The sequence below is a fragment of the Botryllus schlosseri genome, chromosome 7 (assembly GCF_051294905.1).
Source record: "Botryllus schlosseri isolate E-star chromosome 7, Bs_hap1, whole genome shotgun sequence".
NCBI classification, from domain to species: Eukaryota; Metazoa; Chordata; class Ascidiacea; order Stolidobranchia; family Styelidae; genus Botryllus; species Botryllus schlosseri.
This window is the reverse complement of record NC_137242.1, coordinates 8,542,421-8,569,857: the sequence shown is the minus strand read 5'-3', so window position 1 is coordinate 8,569,857 and position 27,437 is coordinate 8,542,421. Positions and strand designations below refer to the sequence as shown.

General features: G+C 40.6%; 2 protein-coding genes across 5 annotated transcripts; both read right to left on the bottom strand.

The window, feature by feature from the left end:
• Positions 1-835: 835 nt before the first annotated feature.
• LOC145442339 (solute carrier family 22 member 16-like) lies at positions 836-16,683 on the bottom strand. Of its 2 annotated transcripts, XM_080320238.1 has the most exons (11): positions 16,145-16,683; positions 15,712-15,867; positions 14,844-14,947; positions 14,484-14,638; positions 14,232-14,421; positions 14,042-14,153; positions 13,836-13,983; positions 9,289-9,397; positions 7,236-7,335; positions 3,542-3,660; positions 836-958 (listed from the first exon to the last, which is right to left on the bottom strand). In XM_080320238.1, exons 1-11 carry the CDS (start codon positions 16,433-16,435, stop codon positions 877-879), a joined length of 1,566 nt encoding a protein of 521 aa, XP_080176364.1. In that variant the 5' UTR covers positions 16,436-16,683; the 3' UTR covers positions 836-876. The 2 variants fall into 2 exon arrangements, with proteins under 2 accessions (XP_080176364.1, XP_080176365.1); XM_080320239.1 differs by lacking the exon at positions 3,542-3,660.
• Positions 16,684-23,470: 6,787 nt separating this feature from the next.
• On the bottom strand, positions 23,471-27,218 carry LOC145442341 (protein unc-93 homolog A-like). Of its 3 annotated transcripts, none has more exons than XM_080320241.1 (4): positions 26,596-27,218; positions 25,099-25,142; positions 24,786-24,999; positions 23,471-24,667 (listed from the first exon to the last, which is right to left on the bottom strand). In XM_080320241.1, the coding sequence occupies exons 1-4, from the start codon at positions 26,600-26,602 to the stop codon at positions 23,559-23,561; spliced, it is 1,374 nt and encodes a 457-aa protein (XP_080176367.1). In that variant the 5' UTR covers positions 26,603-27,218; the 3' UTR covers positions 23,471-23,558. The 3 variants fall into 3 exon arrangements, with proteins under 3 accessions (XP_080176367.1, XP_080176369.1, XP_080176368.1); XM_080320243.1 differs by having other exon boundaries at positions 26,270-27,217; XM_080320242.1 differs by having other exon boundaries at positions 23,471-24,999; positions 26,270-27,206.
• Between the last annotated feature and the right edge of the window lie 219 nt (positions 27,219-27,437).

The window sequence follows — 27,437 nt, the reverse complement described above, 5'->3', positions numbered from 1 at the left end:
TGTATTTATTCAGAGAGTAAGATGCCGGTATTTTACGATTATGACGTGTCTGTTTCACTAAGCAAGTGTGCTCCTTTTGTATTCTTCCTTGCCTTCATCTTTTAGTAACGGCTATCGCCTTCGCATAATGTCATGCACGCATATCAAACGTAACTTGCGTGAGATGTAGCGTCTATGCTGCCCATTTTTCCATAAAATCGGTGAACGACGCATTATTTACTTCGATCTGACAAGAGAGGGGTTTCATCGTTGAGGAACCCTAAAATATTCCGAAAAAGCAATTGACCACTTTCGCAGTTATAATTTTGTTCGAAGAAGGTAAAGTACTACTGTAGGCATACCTCCATTTGTTCCAGACAGCAACGATTCTTTTAATTTCGCGTTGATTTTCCTTCGGTGCTTTTAGCTGTTAGGGATTTTAAGGCGAAATTCAACGAATTTTGACTAAAAATGCTAGCATTTCCACAAAAGTATGCAGCACAGAGCGTGTAAACGTTATTTGCGAACACAAACCTACCGACAAAACACTAAATTACCGAGGTTGGCAAGTTAAACATAGATAGGAACCGAAACTTCGCTTGATACCAATACTTGTAACTACAAATAGTCTATAAAACAGCTCGACGCCTGCTAAATTGTTATCAAAGTATATAGCTATCATCATAAATTACCGAGGTTGGCAAGTTAGACATAGATAGGAACCGAAAGTTTGCTTGATACCAATACTTGTAACTGCATATAGTCTATAAAACAGCTCAATGCCTGCTAAATTGTTATCAAAGTATATATAGCTATAATCATAAATCATGGCGTGTGTATATAGAATTACGATATATCTGTATCATAGCAGCATTTTTATTGTGTCATCAATGTAATTCAAATCATCGCTTGCTGTTCCTCGGTTTCCACGTTGTTCTTTGCCCGTTTAGCTTTCGAAGATTTTGACTTTTTGTTCATTCTGTAAGCATTGATATATCGAGCATTATACACTACTCCGGTAGTGTTGTCGGTGACTATCACTCTATAGAGCAGTGTTTCCTAACCTTCTTAGTGCTCGTACCCTTTCGGCTGTAATGAAATATTTATCGTACCCCACTCAGGGATCAAAGTAGGACTTTATCAGGCCGCCACAAACGCTGGTCTTGGGCCACCGTAGGGTTTTCAACACGACTTGTGTGCAAATCGGGGACAGGGAATAGTAATATCGAACGTTTCGTCCAACGTGCTGTGTTTAGGGTCCGAATGTTTATCGATGTCAATCTCTTTGGCAATGCAGAATACTTGGCCACAGGTGCGCCGCCGAAACGGCATGCCTTGGTGTGTTCTGGGCCGGGATTTACGGCAGACGCCGAAATTCCTGTTTCTGATAGCCCCACACCATCAGTTTTCATACCGCTGGACTAAAGCACCCAAACGCCCTCAAGCCACCATCGTCTCATCGCTTATGTTTCATTTTATATTATTAGCCTACTATTATTTTTGTCGCAGGGGATCATACATAAGTTAAAAGCAACCATTCGGCTGAAACAAAACCGCGCGAAGACCAAAGAAAATTCGAATGTTGAAGAAATACGACTAATAATATTCTTCTTTAAGTTTATTTGCAAAGGCATTTTGATCCTTAACTAGCGTATAATTCCTCACTCCCACAACACTAAGATATTATTGCTTCATTTCAAATGCTTCTCGTAGACACAGGCGATTTCATAAAAGATGACAGGCATGACTTGTATATGGGGGAGATGTGGTACCGATGAGACACTGGGACCGAAAGCACTTGAAAAATTCTCTATGATAATCCTACAATTACACTTCGTAAGTTTGTTTACAACTGCATGCTGGCAGAATCTTTCCTAACATTCAGATAAATTCGACCTCCGCGAGCTATATGGGGTCTGTTACAGGTGTTTTCTGTTTTGGGTATTATAAAATAAATTTCGATCGTCTTATACAATTTTGTTTGTAACCTTCAACACGATCAAACCAACAATCATTTTCAATGTGAAGTGTAGGGCTTTTATCAGGCTATATAACGGCTAGTATTTTTCCATTCAATACCATCATTGAGTGGAGTTCTTTCAATTCAATTACAAACTTTATAGCGTGGGGGGTCGATGATAACATCGCCAAATCAAGTAAAATAGTTGGACTCACTAATCATTCAACAAACGAAACGCGCCTACACTACATACAGAGAGACGGCATGTCATAATTATCAGTGGTATTTTATCGCTATAACGAGCCATTTACAATTCAAAATGTAGATTTACGGGCAATATGTAATGTGTAAACGCGTTAATTTGAGCCTGAATCGATTCGTCATTTTATGCCAACATTTGCGTTAATATTTATTCTATATTTCTAAGGTGGAGAACAAACATTCTTCTTTGGCTTGCTGTAGCTTAGATTTATAGTGCACAGCGGGGAAAAGTTGGTACGTCTTAGTTTCTGGGCGTATGTTTCAAAGTTTCTGAGGTCGTGTGCCTTTGGACCCACCCGTTCCTAAATATTTTCAAAATGCGGATATTTTTGTATGTATCCGCGGTAGGTAGAGCTTGTATCAAAGTAATGAGTCTGCAAATAGATTTGCTGTTATCGACTGAACATTTGGGGGCAAGAGATCCTTCTACAATTTTCATCCATCGGCACCACATCCCTATTGTACCACTGTTGTGATTAAGTCACTGCCTTCAAGTCACGGCAATTTTTTACTCGAGTCAAGTCAAGTGAAGTTATCTTGAATTTTTCGATTTCGAAAAACTTTCAAGTCATGAATACTGTCGGTTTGTGTCATTTGATTAGGTGTGGGAATGATGGTGTGTACGCATGTTGGCTACACCTTTCACGAATTGTCAAACTTGGTTCCGTGACATACGTGAACCACTAAGACGGTGCGAGTCACGCGTTATTTATGTTAGTAGCTGAGAATACTGATAACTGGGAATAGTCGAAGCTAAATACCACACCATTATAATTTAATTTACGTGACCTTTACCTATTGAATTGCCGGATTATGGCTGATAATGCCGATGTTTAGATAATACAATGTCAGTCAAAGCCATCATGACGACAGTTCAGGGCATATTAAAGTTGTTTTTTCTGCGATGTCACCGATGACGGAATTACCCGTTTCGAAAACGTAAATGAAAAAGGAATCTTATAAGGGCTTTCTTATTTCTGGTGCTATGGAAACGTCCAAAAGGATCTGCGAAGTTGAATATTTGATGACTTCGAGTCACGAGTCATATCTTCGATGCGCCAAGTCCGATGCAAGTCAAGACATTTTGTTACAGTGACACAAGGCAACCAAATTATTCAAAATGTAGCTAAAGTCTGGCTCGAATCATCCTAACACCGGTGTGTATAGCATGGTTCTGAGCTGATTTTTTAGGATAACGCTAAGGAATATACCATCAACTTCATGCTAAAAGTGAGGAGGGATGATTTCGAATGATTAATGGTAACGAAGTTGTGCCAAAGAAATGCTGGCTGAATTTTCCGAATGTAACTATTTTACTCTGCTACGTGGCAAGCGTCCTACCTTGATTGACGGTAAAATTCCCCTGCGTCCGGCAAAGTTGTGAGAAGAGGTGCGCCTTTCGTTTCAGGTAGGAATATACTGATTCCACCACCGAGAAGTGCTAAAGTCCCGAATATTGTCTTCAAATAAAAATATGTTTGTAAATTCCACCCTTTATAAGTATGCGCATTTTCTGTTCAATTGCAGAGGTTTGTTTGACATTCCGGGGAGGAATGAAATAATTAGCTTGTTGTTTCTCAAATATCAACCAACTATTAATCGCATATGCCCTCTACCTTTTGACCCTTTTGTGCTTAATATTACGCTGGTACTCGTATTTTCGCCTTGCAAATTAATTCCAATCAATATTGAAAATAGCAGACGAGAGTGTACGAATAATCATTCCTGATTGTTGAACGACCCAATTTTAATTATGTTTAGTTAAGTTACATTTCCAACACACAAGATTTTCTCTTCTCTATCTGCGCCATGACAAATAAATTTTCAACCAACATACGACTCCGCGAAGTTGGCTTCCGGAAAGATTGACTGAAGTAAAACCGCGACCCAAAAATGACTGACTTATGTATGGACGAAACGTTCGATATTTATATGCCCAGACGTTGAATGACGATCCCCTAATAGTACTGTCCTTGTAATCTGAGCCACACGACACAGAAGATCATATTGCTCTATTTGAGTTGTGTATATTTAATATGGACTGACCACAATCCAATACATCGTTTTTCTATTTTAAGTGAATGTGATTTTTCTTCCTAACGGATACATCCCGACGACGTTCAGTGAAATAATGACGTCATTTTTGTGTACTCAGGGAAGCATGATGAGCGAATTGCACCCGGAGACCAATTATGTACACCAATTCCCACATATTATCTTGAACAATGAGCTCACAGGACACGAAAACCCGATAGGGCTTGTGTGATAGGTCGTTATTTCCGTGAAAAACAGATATATAAGAAGTGCTCCAAAGCTAATACTATACGTTATGTGCATAATATGTAGGCGTACACGCGCTGTTCCAAAAAATCCACATTTTGGATTCGATTTGTGCAATAAAGAAAATACGCCGTCAGGATGGTAAATAATTAAATGCAACCCTGCCTTCTGTGGCGGATTCGGTCACTACCGTATATGCATACAATTTACAGGCACACACAACCAAGAACTAAACCCGGTATTATATGCGCGAATCACGAGCGAGCTGGAGTGAATTTGAATGAATGAATTTGATCCATATCATTGCTACTTACATACATTGTATATATGTGATCGGATTTACCGGTATCGAGGTGATGGAAGTCGTGCCTTCGAATGTTTATGGCACCCATGAAACAAGATTGGGACTATAAATGAAGTTCTTGAGAGCTAACTTCGATGGAGTGGCTACATTGCTATCAAGTACCTTGTTTAATGTTTAGGCGTGGTTGTATTTCGTGAACTCCGGTAAAGATTGTCGCGTATCAAACTAAAACAGTGGTTCTTAACCTTTTTTCCTCCAGCGCCCCCTTTCAAAAATTATATTGCTCCTGCGCCCCCCAACCTCATATTGTAAGGAATGTAATAAATACAATGAGTAAGAGGGAGGGCCGTAACAGCACTTCGTGAACTCTCTAAAAACGATTGCCTTGCGCACCCATAGCGTGATAAACCAAACTTCTGAGGGCTTCGCCCCCAAGAACCCCGTAACGTGATTTCGATGGTCAGCAAAGTTTTTGTGGCCTGGTCGCCCAAGGTAACAAAATTTTCTATAATGCATGAATGAATAGGTGGTATTTACATATATAAGCCGCTATAAACTTTTTATCCTCTCAGCCCACGATATCAGATTTACCAGTAGCCTTGAGTGAGCTGTTGTATGGGAAAATAAAGGGCACGTAATCAATAATTAAACATATTTGGGCGTGCCCGTGGGTACAATTAATTCGTTACTAGGGACGTAACAGCACTTCGTCAGCCCCCCCAAAAACGTTGGTCTTGGGCCCCCATCGGGTGATACACCAAACTTCCGGGGTCTTCGCCCCCAGACCCGTCTTCTGCTATCCGCTATTTGCTGATACTAGTCATCTACACTGGGTGTCCACTGTCTATTTACTGAGCCAGATATTCTCATCTAGACGCGCGAAGCGCGAAAAGTTTCAATAATTAATGATTGAATGGGTCAATATAATCGGGAATTGCATGTATATTGATATCAATTTTTATGCTCTCTCTTCTCACGTAAACAGATTTACCGATAGATCTGAATGATGTGTGATTGAAAAGGTAGGACCCCTCAATAATAATTATACATCTTCGGGCGTATACCCGTTGGCAGGAACGAAACGGCACTTCGTCAGGCCCGCCGAAAAAACTTGGGTCTTGGGCTCCCATATGGTGATAAACCGACCGCCCCCATCACGTTGTTCGCTTTTGCCACGAAATCAGCTGTACTGTTAGCGAGCCAGTGCGAAGCGCGAAAACTTTCGATAATTCATGATAAAATCGGTCATTAAGATCGGAAATTGCATATATATTGCTATCAATTCCTTGTCCTCTCTGCTCACGTTACCAGATTTACCGGTAGAGCTGAGTGAGGTGCCATGTTCCCTCTAAGCTGCGCACGTGCGCAGTGCTGACACGGTCTCTGCGCACAAAAAATCTACGTTGCGCACAACAAATCCGAAGTTATGACCTTTTTTAGCCGTTACGCACTGTTGTCCAAGGGTCTGCGCAGTGAGTTGTTGAGTGTGCACAGACTCATCAAAACATAGAGCGAACATTGTGAGGTGTCTTGAAAACTGTAACTAATAATTAAACATATTTGGGCGGGCGAACCCGTTGGTATGACTTCGTTGCATGATGTTATTTCGTGACCTCCTGTCTGCTATATCAAAAAATATAGAATCGCCCAACATGATATCGCCCAACAGGAATATCTAGTTTTAGATATCCCTGCCGCCCAATCGTACTAAACTAAAAGACGCACGCGATTTCAAATTGGTATTTCTTCACTGGCATATAATTTTTTCCGCCAGATGTGTCCTACCACCACATCATCTACTGCGAAGCCATTTTTCTCCAGCGCCCCCCATACCGCCCCCCTGAGTCCAGCGCCCCCCATTTTGCCCCCTGAGCGTTTCCGCCCCCTTCAAAATCGCCAGCGCCCCTTGGGGGGCGCTGGAGGCAAGGTTAAGAACCACTGAACTAAAAGAATAGCTTCTGTCGTGAGAAAAGGGGGAAATCGAGTTCGTTCACGGGGAGCCATATTTTCCTTTGTGGGTTGCCTTTGTAGCGCGGGGCTCTGGTTTCAAAGACGCCATCCATTTAAAGGGCGAGAAATATTGTGAAAAATTATTTCAAGTTTATAAATTTGGGGCATAGCCCCTTTCACGCCTCAGTCACGCCAATACTTGGTGCAGACTTCGCGTGTATTTTTACAAGACAGATCTTGTATGTCGAACGAGCCAGGCCGCTTCCATATTTGTAAAGCTCGGTCCGTCGAAAATAGGAAGGCGCCGTGAGTTACGCAAGTGAACATATGGAGTTACATCAAACAAAAACACATAAACACCTCCCCCCGCGCGTTATAATGCGTGACAATCGCAAAATCATATGAATTCATGTGATACGATATTGAGCTCGTAAACCGAAATATGCCGTTACCATGACATAGTTTTGCTTTAGCAGATAGCGGCTAGCTTAAACCACTTACCCCTGTTAGCCATGGCACGGAGTTCTGCAGATGAAGAGCGAAAGGGGTAAAAATTGACCCAATTCTAGCAGACATTGAGCCAACCCCGACAGCCGTACTCCTGCGAATAGAGAAAACTTAAGCTCTCGGGTGTTATACTGAGCGGTGAGATATTCGCAGACTTTCCTCCTTTTCGCTCCACAATGAATAAAAAATATAAATATTCATTGCTAACGCGATATTTGGCGATATATGAAGTTTCAGTGGTTTTGTGGAGTATTTTGAAAACGCTTAATCCGCAAATGATCGTATTTTACGAATTTGCATGAAATCTTGTGATAATTCGTATAGTTTCGTAACAAGAATCAGTATAAATTCATGGTCATTCAAAGCGTATAAGACATCAACCACGTAACCTGCATACTAGCAATAAAGTTTTGGTGTTAATAATACGCCATGTGATGAAGAACTGCCACCTTTGAATCATCTTCTAATCATTACCGTTTTAAATTCTCACGTGAAAAATTAAATTTTTGTTTTCAGTATACCAAGCAAAATTTTTTATCTTCAAAGGGGATATGAGCTACATAGAGGGGACCTCTAATTCTGACTTAACCCAATATTTTCGTTACGATTTATGAATGCGTCTATGCACGATGATACGACTTCCATGCTAACGTTCGATATAGTATATGTCAGTATAGTTAATTAAATACTATTGATAGTAAAAATTTAGTCGGGTTTATTGCTCAATTCGAGTACGGTTTGACATTCTATATCGTATAGAGCTCAAATCTTCGCAATTACTCATTGCGAGACGTCATCATATGTTATCATGAACACTCAATCAGCATTGCTTGTATTAGTGTGCAGGGCCGAAACTGCACTTCGTCAGCTCACCCAATAACGTTGGTCTTGGCCCCGGTGATAAACCGGACATCTGGGGGCTAAGCCCCCCAGAATCCACACCACCTTGCTCGCTTTTGCCGAGACTTAGCACCGTGATCTGTTGTACTGTTCAGTGAGACGTTTTATTTCGCCTAAAACTTTCAACACTTCACGATTGAATCGGTCACTAGGATCGGGAATTGCATATATATTGCTATCAATGTGTTATCCTATCTGCTCACGTAATCAGATTTACAAGTAGAGCTGAGTGGGGTGTTTTGGAAACTGTTGGGCCCGTAAATAGAGATTAAACATCATCGGGCGGTGGAGCCGTTGGTATAATGACTTCGTTACATGATGTTATTTCATGACTTTGTGTCTGCTATATAAAAAGATATTGAATTCGCCTAAAAGTACTAAACTGAAAGACGCACAGGATTTAAAATTGGTGTTTCTTCCTTGGCAATTAATTTTTCACGGCGGGATGGCATTTGTCTTGTGGGGTTCAGATTGTCAGAACAGGAACATTCGGTGCCAGCCATTTGGGCACCTATGCTCAATTAAACATATATGTATCGACGTGTTCAGTCAGCATAAGGGCAGTCCTTTTCGGTCAAGGTTTTCTCGCTGCGGATCGTTTTGGCACACTTCTTGGAGTCGCATATTATATGACCTTAAACTTTATATGTCTTAGTGCGTCGTAACGCGGTAATGGCCGACGCTGATATGCCAATTTCTATAAATCATGCGTACTTTTCTTGGGGGAAGAGTATCCAATAACCCAGATATTGGGACATTAAATCAAGCAATGAGCGCGACATTTTTTTTGAAAAAGTTGCAATAAATACTCCATAATTGATGCTAGTTCGCGCAATAATTTTGGGCTCTATTCGAGCTCACCCCAATTGGGTGGTTTGGGTGCGGCAGTTATGGTCCTGTTTGTCTAAGGCCTACGTGATCGATTTGACGTGTCATGACCCACGTATTGCGTTTTCACGTCGAAACTAATAAATATTTATGAAATCCGAAGGAAATGTTGATGTTTTAGGATTCGGCGACCTAAAATTATAACGAAACCATTGAAACATCTTGTGCACGCGACAATAATTTTCTTGTCACGTTGATAATTGTTTTCAAAGAAAAAACACGGATAGATATTCCGACGACTTGAACCCATATCCCTTACCGAACGACTGTTGGATACAGCTCCCCCGTGAAATTATATATGACAGCAAACGCACCGGAAACGGCGAATTTTCCGCTTAACGCCAGCACCACGGCGACAATGGATAATTCTGAAAAAAGAAGATAGTGGGGGAAATTATCGATACATTCAGTGGTGGGTGTTTGCTATATGAGATGTCAACAATCTCTAATTTCTCTCAAATTTTCCGAATATATGAATCAGCACATTTGGATCTGGCTAACATCATGACAGACTCTCCCACGAAAGTGTGTTGCAAAACATGTACTCACGTGGAACATCACCCGAAAACAGATTTGCAACGGTCGCCGCCTAGCATGAAAGTCCGCCGTACAGTAATGTAAACGTCACCGTGCTTTTTCGTCCGAATCGCTCCGTCGTGAGTATAACAATAGGGAAGACTATAAATTCCACAACACCGCTCAAAACGTTGTTAACGTGGACGGAGCCTGACCGGCAAACACATCCGATTCCACCCGAGTGACGATATATGATCGGCTTGGAACATCATCCATGCCACGACTTGGAATAAATATTTAAGAATTGAACTCTGGTTGCCGTCTAATCGACCTATCCCGAAAAGTGTAGTTATTTGGTTAAGGTTAATTACATGTATTCATACAGCTAATATGTATATTATATAAACCCGAACAACTATCGTATATCATATAGCTTGTTGGTTCTCGAACTGAGGTCCACGAGACACTTTTCTGGGACCGCGAAGCACCTTCCAAAATATTAACACGAACCCGAAGACAACACTGTAAAATGTATGAATTTTCAGGCAGCTTATTTAACAAACCAAACTCAAAGATCGAATGGGGTCCGAAATTATTCCGTAAATACCAGAGATGAGCGGATTTGGAATTTCTATGTCCTAATCCAATCCAAATCCGGGCCTCTAAATCCAAATCCAAATCCCAATCCATAACTTTTTCATATTCAAGTCCGTGTCCAATCCTAATCCGATTCTAACTGGAAATTTAGAAAAAATGTTAATTTATGCAACGGAGGAATTGGAAAATTTTCTTTCACAACCAACGATTCCCTTGATTCAAGATAACTTAGTAACCATAAGTGCATTATTAACTGATCTGAATAAAGTTTGTCACCATTCGCCACACGACTGGATAACACCCAGTATAATTAGGTCCATTAAAAAACGCAATAGTCTTCATAGAAAATGGATATCACTAGGCTCAGACGAATCCAAAATTGAATACCAAGAGTATGCTAAAGCACTCTCCAGGATCAAAGCTAAAGCAAAACGGACGTATTACTATCAGCTGTTTCACAGAAATAAAACCAATCCTAAGCAAACCTGGAAAACTATCAATAGCTTAATAAATCGTCCTTCGGCTAAAGGTACGCTGCCAACAACCATTACAAATGAGCAGGGAGTAGCCACTTCAAATTCTCATGACATAGCATCGTTATTCAATAAACATTTCTGTTCTATCGGTAATAACCTCGCATCCAAAGTGCCACCAAGCAATGATTCCCCTATAGCAGCTATTCGCAGTGTTCCCAACTCGATACTTCTCTCTCCGACCACAGAAGAGGAAATGATTATCTTAGCGTACTCACTCAAGAATGACAAAGCTGAAGGATGTGATCGAATTCCTATTAAACTACTAAAATTGATTTTTCCTTTGGTTTCTAGACACCTGGTCCATTTTTTCAACAGTTCTATTTCATTAGGGATATTTCCAGATGCATTGAAGGTCGCCAAGGTTGTCACTATTTTCAAGTCAGGTGATAAATACAATGTCAACAACTACCGCCCCATATCTATCCTACCATCCTTGTCAACCATTTTTGAAAAGCTATTACATCGACGACTTACCAACTTCCTCGATGCTCATTCTGTCATACTAGACAACCAGTTTGGCTTCCGACAAAATCTTGACACAAATCAAGCAATTCTTGCCCTTACTTCCAAAATATATCAGAGACACAACTCTGGTATGATTTCATGTGTTGTTTTTCTTGATATAAAAAAAGCTTTCGACACTGTCAATCATTCAATACTTATAAGTAAACTCTCGTGTTATGGTATCAGAGGTGTAGCCTTGGATTTGATTACAAGCTATCTTACCAATCGATGTCAATATGTTTACAGTAAGGATCACCTACCTTCTGAAAAGGGTGACATAGTGTGTGGTGTACCACAGGGCTCCGTTTTAGGACCCCTATTATTTAGTCTTTATATCAATGATGTTGCTGCATGTATCTCAGAGACCTCAGTTCTATTTGCCGATGATACTTGTGTACTTATATCTGCTACAGACTTGACCTCTCTACAAACCAAAGCTAATTCCGAGATTTGTCAGATGACTGCTTGGATGAAAACCAATCGATTAACCATTAATCCAATTAAGACTCAGATACTGGTCTTCAATTGTAAAGCTACCTCAACTTTTTCACTAAGTGTATCTGATGTCATTATTGCACCCTCAACCCATACTCGATATCTGGGAATTATCATTGACTCCAATCTTAAATGGAAGACCCACATTTTCAATCTATGTAAAAAGCTATCTGCTACGGCCGGAATTCTAGCGAGACTGAGACATTCTCTCCCTAGACAGACCTTGAGAACCATTTATTTCTCCTTATTTCACCCTCATCTGCTTTATGGATTGTGTGTATGGGGGAAGGCCAATCAGACGGATTTAAACAGAATCTGTGTCATCCAAAATCGAGCCATAAGAAATATATGTGGAATAGATTCTAGGTCATCTGCTACTCCTGGTTATTTAGCTCTCAGGATACTTAAGCTACCCGATTTGTATAATTATGAAATAGCCAACCTGATGCATAAATTTACAAACGGAAATATCTCCCCTTACTTTAATAGCTTGTTTGAGCAATCTTCCACTGTACATGGGTATTCTACTAGATCATCGGAATCTGGTCATCTTTATGTTCACCGGATGAACTCCAGATTGACCCAACAGTCCATTGAATATATGGGCCCAAATATTTGGAATGGAGTGCCCGACAGTATTAAAGAGCTCTCTCAGCATGAATTTAAAACCCAATACCTGGATTACCTTTTTTCAAATTATAATAAGATATGAGAGTATGTAGGCTACCCGGCAGTTTATAAATTATACATCTATTTATTGATTTCATATTGCTTTACCTAGTATGTTGCCATGACTACTGTCTTTGTTATATATTTGTGATTATTATTTTCTTCTATTTGTGATTATTATTTTCTTCTGTGTTGCAGACTGTCCAGTGTTATATTTATTCGGATGAGTGCACTCGATTACTTTACTGCCATGGAGGTGACGAGTAACAAGGCCTTTATAGGCCATATCGTCACCTCCAGTCAACTTTTTATGTTTGACGAAGCAATAAATGTCTGTCTGTCTGTCTGTCTGATATATCGATCTCCCAGAAAAAAGGTAAATCCAATCCAAATCCTAATCCGTTCAGATAAAAAACTCTAATCCTAATCCAATCCAAATCCGACAAAATTTCACAAATCCTGTTTTTTCAAATCCTTATCCATGCTCATCTCTGGTAGATGCACATAAAGTATAATATTTTTGACAGATTTAATCAACTCGAAAACATTTTTCGCGCGATTCAGATTTCTGTTAGACGAATATATTTATTAACCAGCGAACGAAGCGCGAGAGCCTCCTGAATATTCTTATCCATGAGGCATAAAGATAGCTTACGAGGTATGCCATGAATGTATGCGGACTTTACCATCATCAGGTCTACAGGTTAATCTGAGCACGTGAGATGAGATATGACCCATTGATGATAATATATTCAAGTACCAATATAATTGACAAAATCGATTCATTAAATTTAAAAACAATTCCAGGTCCGATTCACTATGCATGACACATACAATGGAGATTTTCTATTGTATATCAATGCAATTTTTCATAGACCATATTTTTTTCGTTTCGAATACATTCATGAAATATCATCATTCAGTCTACAATGAAATTATTGCAACCTGATGCCATACGGAACACCCCTGAAAATAGGTAGCTACCAGAGATGAGCGGATATGAAATTTCTATGTCCTAATCCAATCCAAATCCGAACCTTCAAATCCAAATCCAAATCCTAATCCATAACTTTTTCATATTCAAGTCCATGTCCAATCCTAATCCGATCCCAACTGGAAATTCAGAAAAAATACTAATTTATGCAATGGAGGGATTCGAAAATTTCCTTTCACAACCAACGATTCACTTGATTCAAGATAACTTAGTAACCATAAGTACATTAATAACTGATCTGAATAAAGTTTATCGCCATTCGCCACACGACATTTCAATCTCCCAGAAAATAGTTCAATCCAATCCAAATCCTAATCCGTTCCGGAAAAAATGTCTAATCCAAATCCAATCCAAATCCGACAAAATTTCACAAATCCTGTTTTTTCAAAACCTAATCCTAATCCATGCTCATCTCTGGTAGCTACCGAACGGTGTAACGTAACCAATCACTTTAGCTATTTTTTTATCTTTCTTTGACTGAAAATCAAAACTCACCAGCTAGTGACCCAACGTTGAGAGACAGACCGTAGTAAATCAGGGAAATGACAAACCAGATGAAAGCCACATTCAGAGTCAAGATTCTCGTTCTTGGAAGAGACAACAACACGAGTGGCGAACATTTATTTCCCTGTTTTAACGGTTTCTGTGAAATCAAACTGAAGTCAACGTCATTTCGAATCACGTATTTTCAAAACAGATACCAGTACGGTTGCCAAATCCCACACGTCATTAGGCAGAGTTACGTTATTTCGCCTTGCTATTTTACATATTATCTGCTTGGCTTTCTTCGTTTTACCTTGAGATAAAAGCCATCTGTAATTAAAGGATTGCCAGTATCATCGGGCGATCATCAAGCACTAGCGAAACTTTACTTGGTTTGTATGTACGCACCTGGGTGATTCCGGTAGTACGAACCAGAATAGTAATGCTGGGCAAGATACTAGAGATATGGCCAACTGCAATTCTCTCCAATTTCTATATCGCAACGACATAGGAGAGAGAAACATAAAGCCGACTGCAAATGCGGCCTGTATCAATATTCCCAGAACAGTTCTCCATTTTCCCCCGGTGATTTCCACAACTGGAATACAATTCAGATTTTGCACACGGAATGGTATTTCGCTCACTGAGGTGGAAACTTACTGTAGACAAACCCTACTAACATCGTTGACATTACAAATGTAGCCAAAAGGAACCTCGTAATTGTGAAGGTGATGATGTTTCCGGTGAACGAGCATGCAATGCCAATTACTGACAGACCCATTTGCGCTCCAATCAGAGTCGGCACGCGTCCGATCCTATAAAGAACGCTTATGAAATGCTGTCATGCATTCCAATGGCTTGGGAGGAATAGTTTTCAATCAATTCGCGATCAGGATAGTTACAAATGTTGGGTATCTCGAAACAAATTAGCGTCTATATTCAATGTTAAGATTCTAGTGACACTAGACGAAAGTCGAAGAGATTTGGCGAAGCAATTGCATTCGTAAAGCCTTCGCTTACCAGTCGGATACGACGCCGCCAACGAAAGCTCCTATCAAAACGCCACAGAAATATATCGCAGTCGATATTGTGCCGATCACTGAACGATCGCAAACAAGCCCCCACTGCAATGATAGACGGTGTAAAATATATGATCCTCGTAGCCGGAGAAGAGACAAGCTAATTGAGTAAGGCCATCGTATCGTAACGCACAAGTAATTTGGTGTATCGAGATAGCGTAGTGGTATGATCCACGGCTGCAACACCAATGAGTTGCTGGTTCGCGTCTGTTAATAAAAGCCTAGGAACCGATCGTACTGAGTCCTATCGAAGGGTACAACACGTCTGACCGAGGTCGAGTCCAGAATTCCTACCTAAGTGTTGGTGGTTTATCTAGGCTCCTCCTCGCCATCTCATGCGCGTAAGCGGTGTCTTACAAAAAGCCTAGAAGTCGGCCGTAGAAGTCGGCAGATGCGGAATCAAGATAACGACAATCGGCCTGGTGTAAATGACCATTGTAGTTGACAAACGCCATGAATAACACGAACAAGCACAAGCAATTTGCTCCTAAAACTGTGCAGTCGCATGGATATACAGCTCATGGAATTCAGTTTCTTTATAGTAACACTAATCTCAGCGACTCCTTATCAAATGTTTATCCTTGACAAACAATCAAATAATGCAGTCACGCTTTATTCTCTCACATGCATGCATGGTTCCATCATTTCTCGGTTTGAAAATTAATTCGTGAATTGAGGTTAGAAATATTATTTGAGTTTCATTTCGGGGAATATCGCAACTATAGAAAGTACTCCGATTTCGCCGTACCATATGCATATATAGTATACATATCATTCGTATCATAAAATAATTTGGAGTTGCTGATTACCTCAGTAGACACTGTACTTGTGAATGTTGAGGTGTCGAATACGTAGGACGTACAACTGACGACTGTCGAGTTTTGGCGCGTCGTATTCCAGCATGAGTAATCACTCGCGTTGCAATCAGCCGGATATCTCGAGTAATAGTTGCAAGTATCATATTTCTTAATGCAAAGGAGAAATGATAACAATGCAATCAATCAATAATAACGATGATCCTTATCATCGATTTAACCTTGTGTATACATCTGAAGATACGTCTATAAAAATTATAAATTCATTCTTAATTTTTATTAGAATATCCTTGGTGAGTTACCATCCCTATAGGACAGTTTGCATAATTTACACAAGTGTGCACGCATTTCCAAGTTGGTTGATTGCTAGAGGGCTATGCACTGCATCATTAGAACAAATGGATGCCAATAACCAGTTACAGCTTACCTGATTCTCTTGAGGAGTTGTTGAGTTTAAAATAAAGTCATAAGATAGGTTACCAGAGTCTCTAATATCATCGATTTCTGATATCCGACATCGGAATGCGGGGACTGCAGCTATAAAAACTGCTATAACCTGATGCATCCCACATGGCAGTACGGTATAATAAACGATCAGAACTAGGAAGAGTTGGTATCTGCCGCACGCTCCAATATATTTCAAAACGACATCAAAATCGATCGCTGTACGACATTCACCGGCATCCTGGTTTGTTTCATCTTCGTTCTTGTCTGTCATTACTGCGTTAGCTATACGAATAAATCACTCTATTATGCACATCTTGAAGCTGCAAATATATTCATCGTCAACAATTTTTTTCAATGCCCCACTGAAGTATAGTTTGTTTCATCTTCGTTCCTGTCTGTTTATACCACGTTAGCAACGAATGAATAACTTCTTATGCATATTTGTGAATGTAAATACGGAACTGCTTACGGGCATATACGCCAATACAAGGAATGCTAATCGGTAATGAGACAGGACTGCCGTTGTCTTCACAGAATGTATTTGCCATGAACACCATAACTACTGCCATGTGTTACTCAATTTTTATATCGCGACTAGCTTTGCACACCATTAAGATTACGGCATCTTTAGACTAGGAGCCACTGTGCAGAACGCATTGTCGCAAATCCGTTGAATATAATTTGATATAGAACGTCGGAGGAGTGTTAGTCGTCTTAATCTATCCCACATGTGTTATCGCAAGCCTTTTCATGGTTTGGTTACACCGCGAATCTTATCGCGAACCTTTTTACGGTTTGGAAAACATTTTCAAGACATATGACTGAAACATGGCTCAACGATTTTATACGTAAATATTATGGAGATAGCAATCATGTTACAATTTCAGTTGACCTCTTCGGCGATATCGGGTACGTGCGAATTATATGGAAGCGCCCATATCTAGTATCATACCATTGTCGTGTGTTACTTCTAAGGATGGATTTAGTGATCTACGCAATTTCCATCGCTTGAAATGTAAATAAATACCCCGTAGGTCAACTTGATCTGTGGTCTGATTATTAGTACCGCAACAATAAAAACCGCCGTAGGCACGGACTTGCCGGGCCACTTGAAGGAGTGGTCGTTAAGCTTCATTTCCTGCGCCGCATTCAACGCGGCTCATAAAGTCGTCATTCACTGACCTCGAACCTGACCTGATGGCATACCAGTACTTGACAGCCGACCTTGAACTTGTCAAAGTTGCTCATATCGACTCATAGCTTACACACAATCAGTTACATCTGCTATACAGTTACACCATTCTTGTTAAGCCTCTTTTAACATCTTAATGCGATACAGTGCTGTACAACTGAGTTTCCTATCTAAGATATCGCTCTTCGGGGAAACCGAGTTCGAGAATGTCTGTTATGAACTATGAATATGCCCATATCGAATATTCTCGTTAGTATTGCGTCTAAAATGAACGTGTTTTGTTGGGTAATTGCCGCGTAATAATTGTGCTGATATCAGTCGAATAAAGTTATTCGTTTCACGCTACTAATGAATCCACTCTTAAACAAATAAAATACTCCAAGAAACGTGAGCACACTGCCTGGGTTTAAACTTGCACTGCAATATTACTTTTCAGGATTTTTGTGCTCAACTTTAAATGGATATAGTTAGTCCATTCGGAAGCACCAAATTAAACAGTCGTTCTGCAGAAGAACATATCATTGATTTACGAAACGCTGTTTCCCAAAATGAATGTGTTATGGCAGTCGCTTTCCAAATCCTATACCATGATACGTACAAAATGAATTGTAATTTTATTGTCAAGGGTATCTCTATGAATATATGATCATAGCTTTCTCGTTCTGACTGATATTAAGGAGAAAAAAATAGCGAAACTCCGACTCCGACTCCGACTCCACCGACTCAACCGACCCCACCGACCCCACAGCCCTGCTTGTGACACATTAGTAAAATTATAAAACACTCGCGGCGCACAGTAACGATATTGATAACATTGGACATTATTTGCAAATAGCAATTCCGTTGCATAAAGGAAGGACATTGCAGGATGCATCTTCGTGACTAACGCAAAATTGCTGATGCAACCACAAATTAGTGCAATATTTGGAATTATGCCATGATGCGCCGCTAGCATCGGGTCTGGAAGGCTTGGTGTAGTTTTCGGGACAACGAGAGGACATGACCCTTCTTTTTCACCCAACGTTTAATTTCCTGTCTTCTCTTTCACGTCATTTTGGTGTTTTATTTTCGCGTCGCGCTAGGCGCGCACATGTGCTTTCGCTCTCCCTTCTAATCACTCACTCTGAGTGGCTCTGCGTTTTAAGCCTGGATTGTCACTGGCCCTCACGGGGTTCGACTGCAGACACATGGACACCGGATTTGTCACGGGTCCCTTCCCAAATTAACATAAAAGGGATTTTTAGTATAGTTTGATTTAACTGATTTAGATAACCAGAGTGGTTCCCAAATGTTAGGTGGAGGAGTCCCCCCACCTCTCATGTGTTAGACTGTTTGACTTTACACCACAATGGCTATTTTCGAATGCTTGCAGTCGGATCTCGCCATTTCGCCTCTTTTGTTGCGTTGTTTGTCGGCCCCCACCACCATGAACCGTGTTGTTTTTGGTGGAGGCCTTTTATCTAATTTTCATGTTCTTCCGACGAACTGGTCCCGCCCTCCCCTGTCCTTGTTCTATAATTATTATCGCATTTCATTATGTGGTTTTCGCCTATTTATTTATCGTTCAATTCAATCTTGTTCCCGCCACTGTAAATGACGGGTAATGATTCGTTTATATTCATTTATATTCGAGGTGACGTAAGTCGCGAATGTATTCATTCTTTATTTCATGTTTCTTTTTCCCATGATACATGGACGAATAAAATACTTGAAACTAAAAAAAGAAAGTTTGTACATCTCTGTAATAGTAGCTGACTCAAGCACGAAATTTACACTTTAATTGTTTTTATCCTCATTTTAATTATACAGGATTTATTGGATATATATCGTGTCTGAATGATTTATACATATCATAGCATATTAGTGTCTATGACATATAAACTTATAAGATATGAAAAAGGAAGGATATTCCGAAATAGATACTTCCATGTTAATTGTACACTGAGTATTTCGAGATGTGCCACAATGAAACAATTTTGCATGTCATCGTGAATGATATGTTTGCATCTGTTCAATGGTTATATGAAAGTCATTAATCTATGACTCAGGCATATAATTTTCGAAGTAAATTTGTAGTACTGTTGGAGTCGGAGTGAATGCGTTTAAGACTCGTGAGTCGGAGTTCGTTATATCGAAAATGTCTGGAGTCGATGGTAAAACTTACCTACTACACCCTCCTGGTCACAAATGAAAAAGTTTTCGGAACCACTGCTCCATCTCTTCAGTACAACGAATTAGCTCTGCATGATTTCAAATACCCATATACATTAGGGTTGTCCAAAATTTGAAAAATTTCGAAAATGCTGCGTTGTAATGTCTTATTCTATAGATTATTGATTAAAAACATCAACAAGCCTGAAAGAAGCTCTCAGGAACGTCGTTAAGATTTCTTACAAAGCGTTTGAAAGTAGCTGCCAAAGAGTGGGCGGGCCACCGACGGCGAAATTGCAACTAGGCGGGCAATGACGAAACCACGATTCTTGATTGGGTAATCGGTTATGCTTCAATGATGACGGCGGCTGTCAGCTCTGATTTGGGTGCTTCACCGTGTTTGACAGAAGGAGTAGGTTTTGCTGCTGCTGAGTCTGTTGGTGACGGCTGTAATACTGTAAAAGCGTGTTGTGGTTTGATGAGTCAATAGTAGTAATGTAACAGTGGTTCTTCGAATGTATCAGTTGTAGCAGTAGTTTCTGTTTTGCGGAGGTCGAGTCTGTTAGTAGAGACGGGAATTTGTAAAGCGCATTGTGGGTTGATGCATCAATAGTTGTAATGCAACACTTGTTCCTTGCTCAATGTTTTAGTTGCAGCAGCATTTTCTGTTCTGATGAGGTCGATTTTGTTAGTAGTGGTTGTGGTTATGTACAAGGGCATTGTGGGTTGGTGAGTTAATAGTCGTAATGTAACACTTGTTACTTAAATGTTTTAGGCGTAGCTGTAATTTATGATAGAAGGCAAAAATATTACTGTCATGGCAGAGGCAAAACGGCGGAAGACTGTGCACTTGCCACAGAGAAGAACAAGATCTCGATCTGAGCATTACTTGGTCGGATATGCTTGCGATTACATCTGTGGCTCGAGATTACCAACCTTGCGAGAAGTAATGAGTTACTTTCTGCATCTGAAAGACCATTGCCCTCAGTCAACCCCTACTCGTGAGCTATGTAATGTGGTGGTTCATGATGTCATGACAGTGTGGCAAATGGCGAGAATTGCCACAATACTTAAAGGAAATGCGGTGAAATTACTTGAAAAACTGAACAAAAAATATATTTTTCTGAAGGCGACCATGAAACGGGAAAGTGATCCCAAGGGTAAGAGGAAAAAATTCACGGAAGATTTGGACAAGTTGTGGGATATTGGAAGTACAGATGCGATAGCAATAATACAAAATGACATTTATCTATCACATGATAGAAAGCTCGAAGACATTGCATTCTATGAAGATCAACAGCAATCTCGCAAATGCATAATGTTGGGAAGAGACAAGATTCTCGCTAAAGACATCGAAAAGAAAACAGCAACCATGGCGGATAGAACTGTTAAAAACATTCAACATGACTCAAGTGATGACTATGTTGTTTTAGCATCTTCTTCATCTTCAAAAGAGGGTGATAGTTTGAGTTCAAGTTCTGATTATGATGCTGATGTTGGTCTTGGCACCTCGACAGCCATTAAGCTGATGGCACCTAAAAATATTATGAATAATACCCATGTGTCCCAAGCTCTGGATCGATTGCAAATAACAGACAACAAGGCAACAATGCTGATCGGAGCATTTATTACGGCTTGTGGCGGTGACATAGCAATGTTCTCTCTGTCAAGATCTTCGACAAAGAGAGCCAGGGAAACAAATCGTCTTGAAATTTCCAAGGATATTTCAGAAAAATTTGCGGAAAATAAACCTCAACATGTTGCTATTCATTGGGATGGAAAGCTCACAGAGGATAGATTAGGAAATCGGTATGAGGCTCTGTCAATTGTCCTATCTTGTCATCCTCAATACTCAGAAGGAAAACTACTTGGCATTCAAAAGATGCAAAATGCTGCAGGTCAGACGCAAGCAGAAACCACTTTCAACATAATTGAAAGTTGGAATATAAAAGATGCTGTAACAGCTTTGGTTTTTGACACTACAGCAAGCAACAGCGGCTGGAAGAAGGGTGCGGCAAAGATTCTTGAAGACCTTCTAGGAAGGAAGGTGTTCTACCATGCATGTCGGCACCATGTGTATGAGCTGGTAGTGAAAGACGTTTGGAAATCTTTATTTGGAAAGGCCACAACTGGACCAGAGAATGCATGGTTTGCCCACCTTAAAAGGAACTGGAGCAGTCTTGACAGGGAACAGCAATTCAAGACTCTGACTATTCCTCTATGTTTTGCTGAACGAGCTGCAATGATAGTTGATAAGTTCAAGCTACTGTTGAACAGAAAAGATTTTTTCACACGGGATGACTACAAGCAATGCGTGACTAATGCTCTTGCTCTTCTCGGTGCAGATGAAGATATACGTCATCACAAACCTGGTGCAGCACACCATGCGAGATGGATGGGTACAATTCTGTATGCTCAAAAGATGTTCATGTGGGCCGACCAATTAGATTACAAATCTGAAGAAGTTGAACTGCTACGCCGCTTCAATTTATTTTTGGTTCTCTTTTATATCCCTGCGTGGGTGGATTCAAGCATTGGTCGTGATGCAGCTGGTAATGACTTGAGATTCGTTCAGCACATGTTGAGTTATAAGGAATATGATGAGCAAGTTTCCACAGCTGCTTCACGAAAGCTTTTGAAGCACGACTGGTATATTGTTGAGGAAACCGCTGTATACGCCTTGTTTTCACCGACGGAAAGCAAGGAAACCCGGGAAAATATGGCAAAGGCGCTCCTGCAAGTAGAGCGAACTTCCAGTTTCAGAAGGGGCCCACCCTCATTGAATGCAACTATACAGATCAACAAGGACAGTACGTTGTCTGACCTTATTGGGCCCCAGTCGTGGTACATATTTGAAGTTTTTGAATGCTCTGGGGATTGGCTGCGTCAACCGGTTGATGATTGGCACTTTTCAGATTCATTCAATAAAATGAATTGCTACGTTAGTTCTGTCAAAGTCGTTAATGATGCCGCAGAAAGAGGTGTCAAGCTAAGCACAGACTATGCTGCAATCTTGACTGACAATGAACAGCAAAGAGACAGTTTGCTTCAAGCTGTGGAACAGCATAGGAAGATTTTTGGAGACAGCAGGAAGTCTACTCTTATCAAAGGCCAGTGATCTGCAACACTGACCCTGCGATATACTTTTTAATGATGCCTTTTGTAAATAGCATTTTTGCCTTTGTTAAATCTTGAATAAAAAGTGTAATATGCGTTCGTTTTAGAGAGAGACGTCGACTTACCATAACAAGCCATAAGGAGAAATTGACTACTGGTTTGCAATTTATGAGTTACAGTCGTTGTCAACTGGTATGTTTTAGAAGGCTCGAAGGTAGCACGATGCATGCATCTAGTTCATTCTTATCTTAATTGGCCAAGCTCCTGTGCAAGAAGTAACAAAACTGTTATACACAGTGTTCAGGTAGAAAATATATTACTGGATCGTTATGCTGTTGTCGATGGCAGCATTAACAACGTCAATTTACCATATCGCCAATGCCACGAACAGAAATGGCTGCAAACCAACACAACAGAGTAGAACGAAATCGTGACCAGCAATGATCACAAAATCAGTATTTCAGCCAATCAGTAGCTTATTATTACAGGTTCCAACCAATCAAAATTCTAGGTTCGTGATTGCCCGCCCACTTCATCGATTCCCCGCCCACATGCAGACGGCTACTTTCAAACGCATTGTAAGAAATCTTAACGACGTTCCTGAGAGCTTCTTTCAGGCTTGTTGATGTTTTTAATCAATAATCTATAGAATAAGACATTACAACGCAGCATTTTCGAAATTTTTCAAATTTTGGACAACCCTAATATACATGTAACATTGATCTGCTGAAACGGGCGCTATGTAAGATGCTTATTTGTTGTCACAACTTGCTCGGATCGACAGCTCACGGAAGCGCCGATCATTTCAAGTCCCAATAAGTCGAACACGGTTGCAAACAATATAAATTATAATTGTAGTTGAGTTAACTTTCATATAATAATTTCCTCCATATTTCACAATGAAACAATGGAACCTTGTATGGAACTATACTGTTCAGTACTTAATGCGGCCAAATTTGTAATCTCCCACCATAAGGGAACAAGTCGAATATATGGAAAAGGTGCAGATAACGGAAAGAACATACATCGTGCATAATTCCTTTGACAGAATTTGTGACGCCATAATTCCGAGCGATGTCCAGCACTCACCAAGGGCATAGGCTGAGTCGATGTCTCGAAAGTACGCAACTGGTATGAACGCGGACAGTGATCTGGCCAGCCCAAAGCAACCGCCGAATAACATCGCCAGAATATGAGGGACGTATAGATTATCTGTGGATGGAATCCAAAACATTGCCAATGCGGTTGTTACAAGCTCAAACGAAAGTATGATGAAAGATAGCGTACGCATCGAAATATATTGTTTGAATTGTGCTGTCACCATCGACATTGCTGCTGACATTAGGTTAGCGATAAACATGCACAAGCCCACGTTCTGCACACCCAGAGTGCATGATACATACGAGCGAGTAAATTCGGACCACAAAAATCCAGAAATTAGACCCAAGTGCAATTGGGAAGGCAGTGTGAAAACGCTAATCGGCGAGGTAGCGTTACGCAACATTGCTCGCAGAGAATCTTTAAGGTGAACAAGCGCGGAACTAACAGCCAATCGGGCACTTTTACCATCATTACCTTCCTCATATAACCGCGAAGGCAGGAGAGTCGCTTCTTCGCCGCATTTCGTATTCTCATTAGTTATGCACAGTAAATGTATAATCAAAACGCCTGTTTGAAAAGTGGCTATAGTTCCGATTAAAATATACAACGAACTTTGCGAAGGTATAAGGTTTTCGAGAATCCCCTGCGAATCATTTCCTGAATACCTGCCGGGACAATCGCGCGCGCCGCACAGAGTGCTGATGTTAATATTGATCGCGTTGTCCGTCACGTTGGTACTGCGCAGCGCTAGCTCGGGTATCAGATTCATAAGAGCCTGGCCGAGTCCTGTAAGAGCGATAAACTTGCCGACACTCGCAGGGTCTCCATTTGAGTGATCAGCGTCCACGCCTGATGTTTTGTACGTAGCGGCGATGGCGAACGCTGCAGCCCACAACGAAGACTCAAACATTCCGAGAAGTGCCGAGATAGCGATAGCGGCCTCTGGAACCGGATGCAGAAATATCATACCGAACACTATGCAACTGGCGTCACCCAAAATGAGATTGTACTTCCTTCCTATAAGTCTCAGCAAGAAGGGGTATACGATGCACGCGCTTACCACGGCCATGCCGTAGTAAGCGCCTAGCGACATCAGCCCGACATTTCCCTTGACTTCCACGCTGCTTTGCAGAGTGAAAAGGCTGAAAAGCGAGCCGACTATTACGGATGTGGAAATTGCGAATGTGTAGAATCCAGTAGCCATGTAACACGGGATACTTCACGATTCGAATGATTTCCGAACGGCGGACAGCTAGCAATATATTAACTGTTTTCTGCATAAAAAAGAAATAAAGTAATTGAAGTACAGTATAGTGAGTACTATTGGCCACAGTGCAGATACGCATATATATATATATATCGACATATTATACCTGGCGTACAAGTGCGTCAGTCCCCATCTGGCTTTGATGGTAGTCTAAAAGCGAAATAAATGCAAATTCAATAGACAAAGTATATTTCGTGAGAATAGCATGATAGTCTATCTATGACAGGGGTCGCCAACTCGAAAAGGGTCGCGGGCCACTTTTCAAATTTCGTAGCGGTCGCGGGCCGCATATATTCAACATCAATATAAAATAGGCTGCACAGCTAAGCAACCACGATTTAAAACTTTATGGTAATACAGCGCAGTGTTATCTTACATGGGCGATGTGCATATAGTTACTACAAAAGAAGTAGTATTTCATCAAGGGAATACGAATACAACAAATATAATGATAAACAATTTAATTTTATTCTAAATTTTGAGCTGTGCACGATATCTGGCAACGCTTTTCAGTGACTATAGAATCGATATTGGGGCTAGCGAGAGACGTAACTCCACGTAAAGCTTGATTTTATGGCGAAGCCGTAGAATAAGCCGTTTTCTAAGCGTCAGTGTCTGGGCCATTGCACGTCAAGGCAATATGCCCAGCTCATTCCTATCAGCTGATTTTCCTTCGATGGAATGCTGTTGCCAATAGTTGCCATCGCTAACGCCTTTTCAGTTAGTGAGGAATAGTGATGTTGGGCACAGGAGTATAGTTTATTTTGCAACAAAAACAATATGTTGAAACTGTAATCAATTTCAGTATTTCAAAATGCTTTTCTTCCGAAATCTCAAATCAAGTCGCATGGCGCATGCGGCCCGCGAAACGCCTGTTGGTGACCCCTGATTTATGACATGTATATGCAGGCAGTGCATGCGGGATTGTGGTATTAATAGCTTGTGCGAAATAGCTGAATTGATGAGACCACGATGTGATTACGTATGACAGTAATGTACAGACAGGTAATTCAGACAGACTGATGCATATTAACAGAATGTGCGAATGTGATTCAATATGTGCTTTTTAATACGAGCCCATAAGCGGAGTAAAACAACATTATCTGCTAACGAGATAACTCACAGCCACTTTAGAGACTATGTTTGCGGTTGTCGTTATCGGTATGCACCTGATCATGGTTAATGAAATGTTCACCTAATCATAACCTATTCGCTTGACAAAATAATACGTAGAGTTCACATTTACGAAATGGGAAGCATATTCTGCGCTAAGTTACCGGTCAAGAATTTAGGTGTCGATAGAAGTTTCTTTGCGACTTTTCTTCATGTGCATAAAATAGTCGATTGCTCGTGTCTGCAGCACTTTGCAGCTGATAGAAATTCAACAGAATTTGATCTCCCCCCTGATCTTTAAAATCCGCTTTTCTAGGATTGATAGGATGTGAAATATAATAATTGAAATAATCCTAACTACTAACACATGGCTAGAGAAAGAATTATGTTATGGGAACTAAACATACAACACTAGACACGGGACGTCAATGCAACGTGCCGCAACACTGTTTGTGATGAGAAGAAAATAAATACTCATACTCATACATACAGCTCATCTTCAATGATTTCGCATAGAATTCGTCTGATCTAATGTATCATCTTCTCCGATGATATTTTTGTCAATCTCCAGTGTTCAGTCTTTCATATAGCATCATAGCAACCGACTATCGGAGCCATAGTTACCTTTTAAGTATATTTTTGATTGACTAAAAGCGTATTACCTCTACAATTTGCAGGCATAATATTACTATTCAGATATGACAAGGGCCACGATAAAAAAATCCAAACCACAGAACAGCTGAATACCGCCAGGCGGGTGACTGAAATACATTCGGTTGTATACCAGGAATAGTCGCCAGAGAATGTTATATACTTGGTTCTGTGAACTGCTTTCGACCGGATCGTTGGCAATTGCAATGTGCGCGTAAACATGGTGTGTTCGCCGGCTTTGACTTGGAAGTATCGCTTCGAAGGTGTGTTAAATACGCGGGGCAATGCCATTGGTTCGCTGAGCGCAGACAAACACACTGTATCGCGCATACTGCTATACGAGTTAACTCTGTTACATCATCGACGCTATATTAGCATCCCGTTGTCGCTTTGACTTTTAATACAATGGTTCTTAACATTTGCTAACCGGCGGAACACCGATGCTGAGCTGCAATCTGAAAACAAAAATTTATCACAGTGCAAACCTCCGACTACGCATCTCATGGATTACTATGCATTACTGGCGCACTAAATGAACTGTACATCAACAGAGTGTTATAAGAAGAAAACTAGTAAAATATAACTACCACACAAAACTGTTCCCTTTCAGACACCAGCTCATAAATGCGAGGCTTCACTTTCATCGTATTGTTCGCTCGACACGCAACAGCGTGATACCGA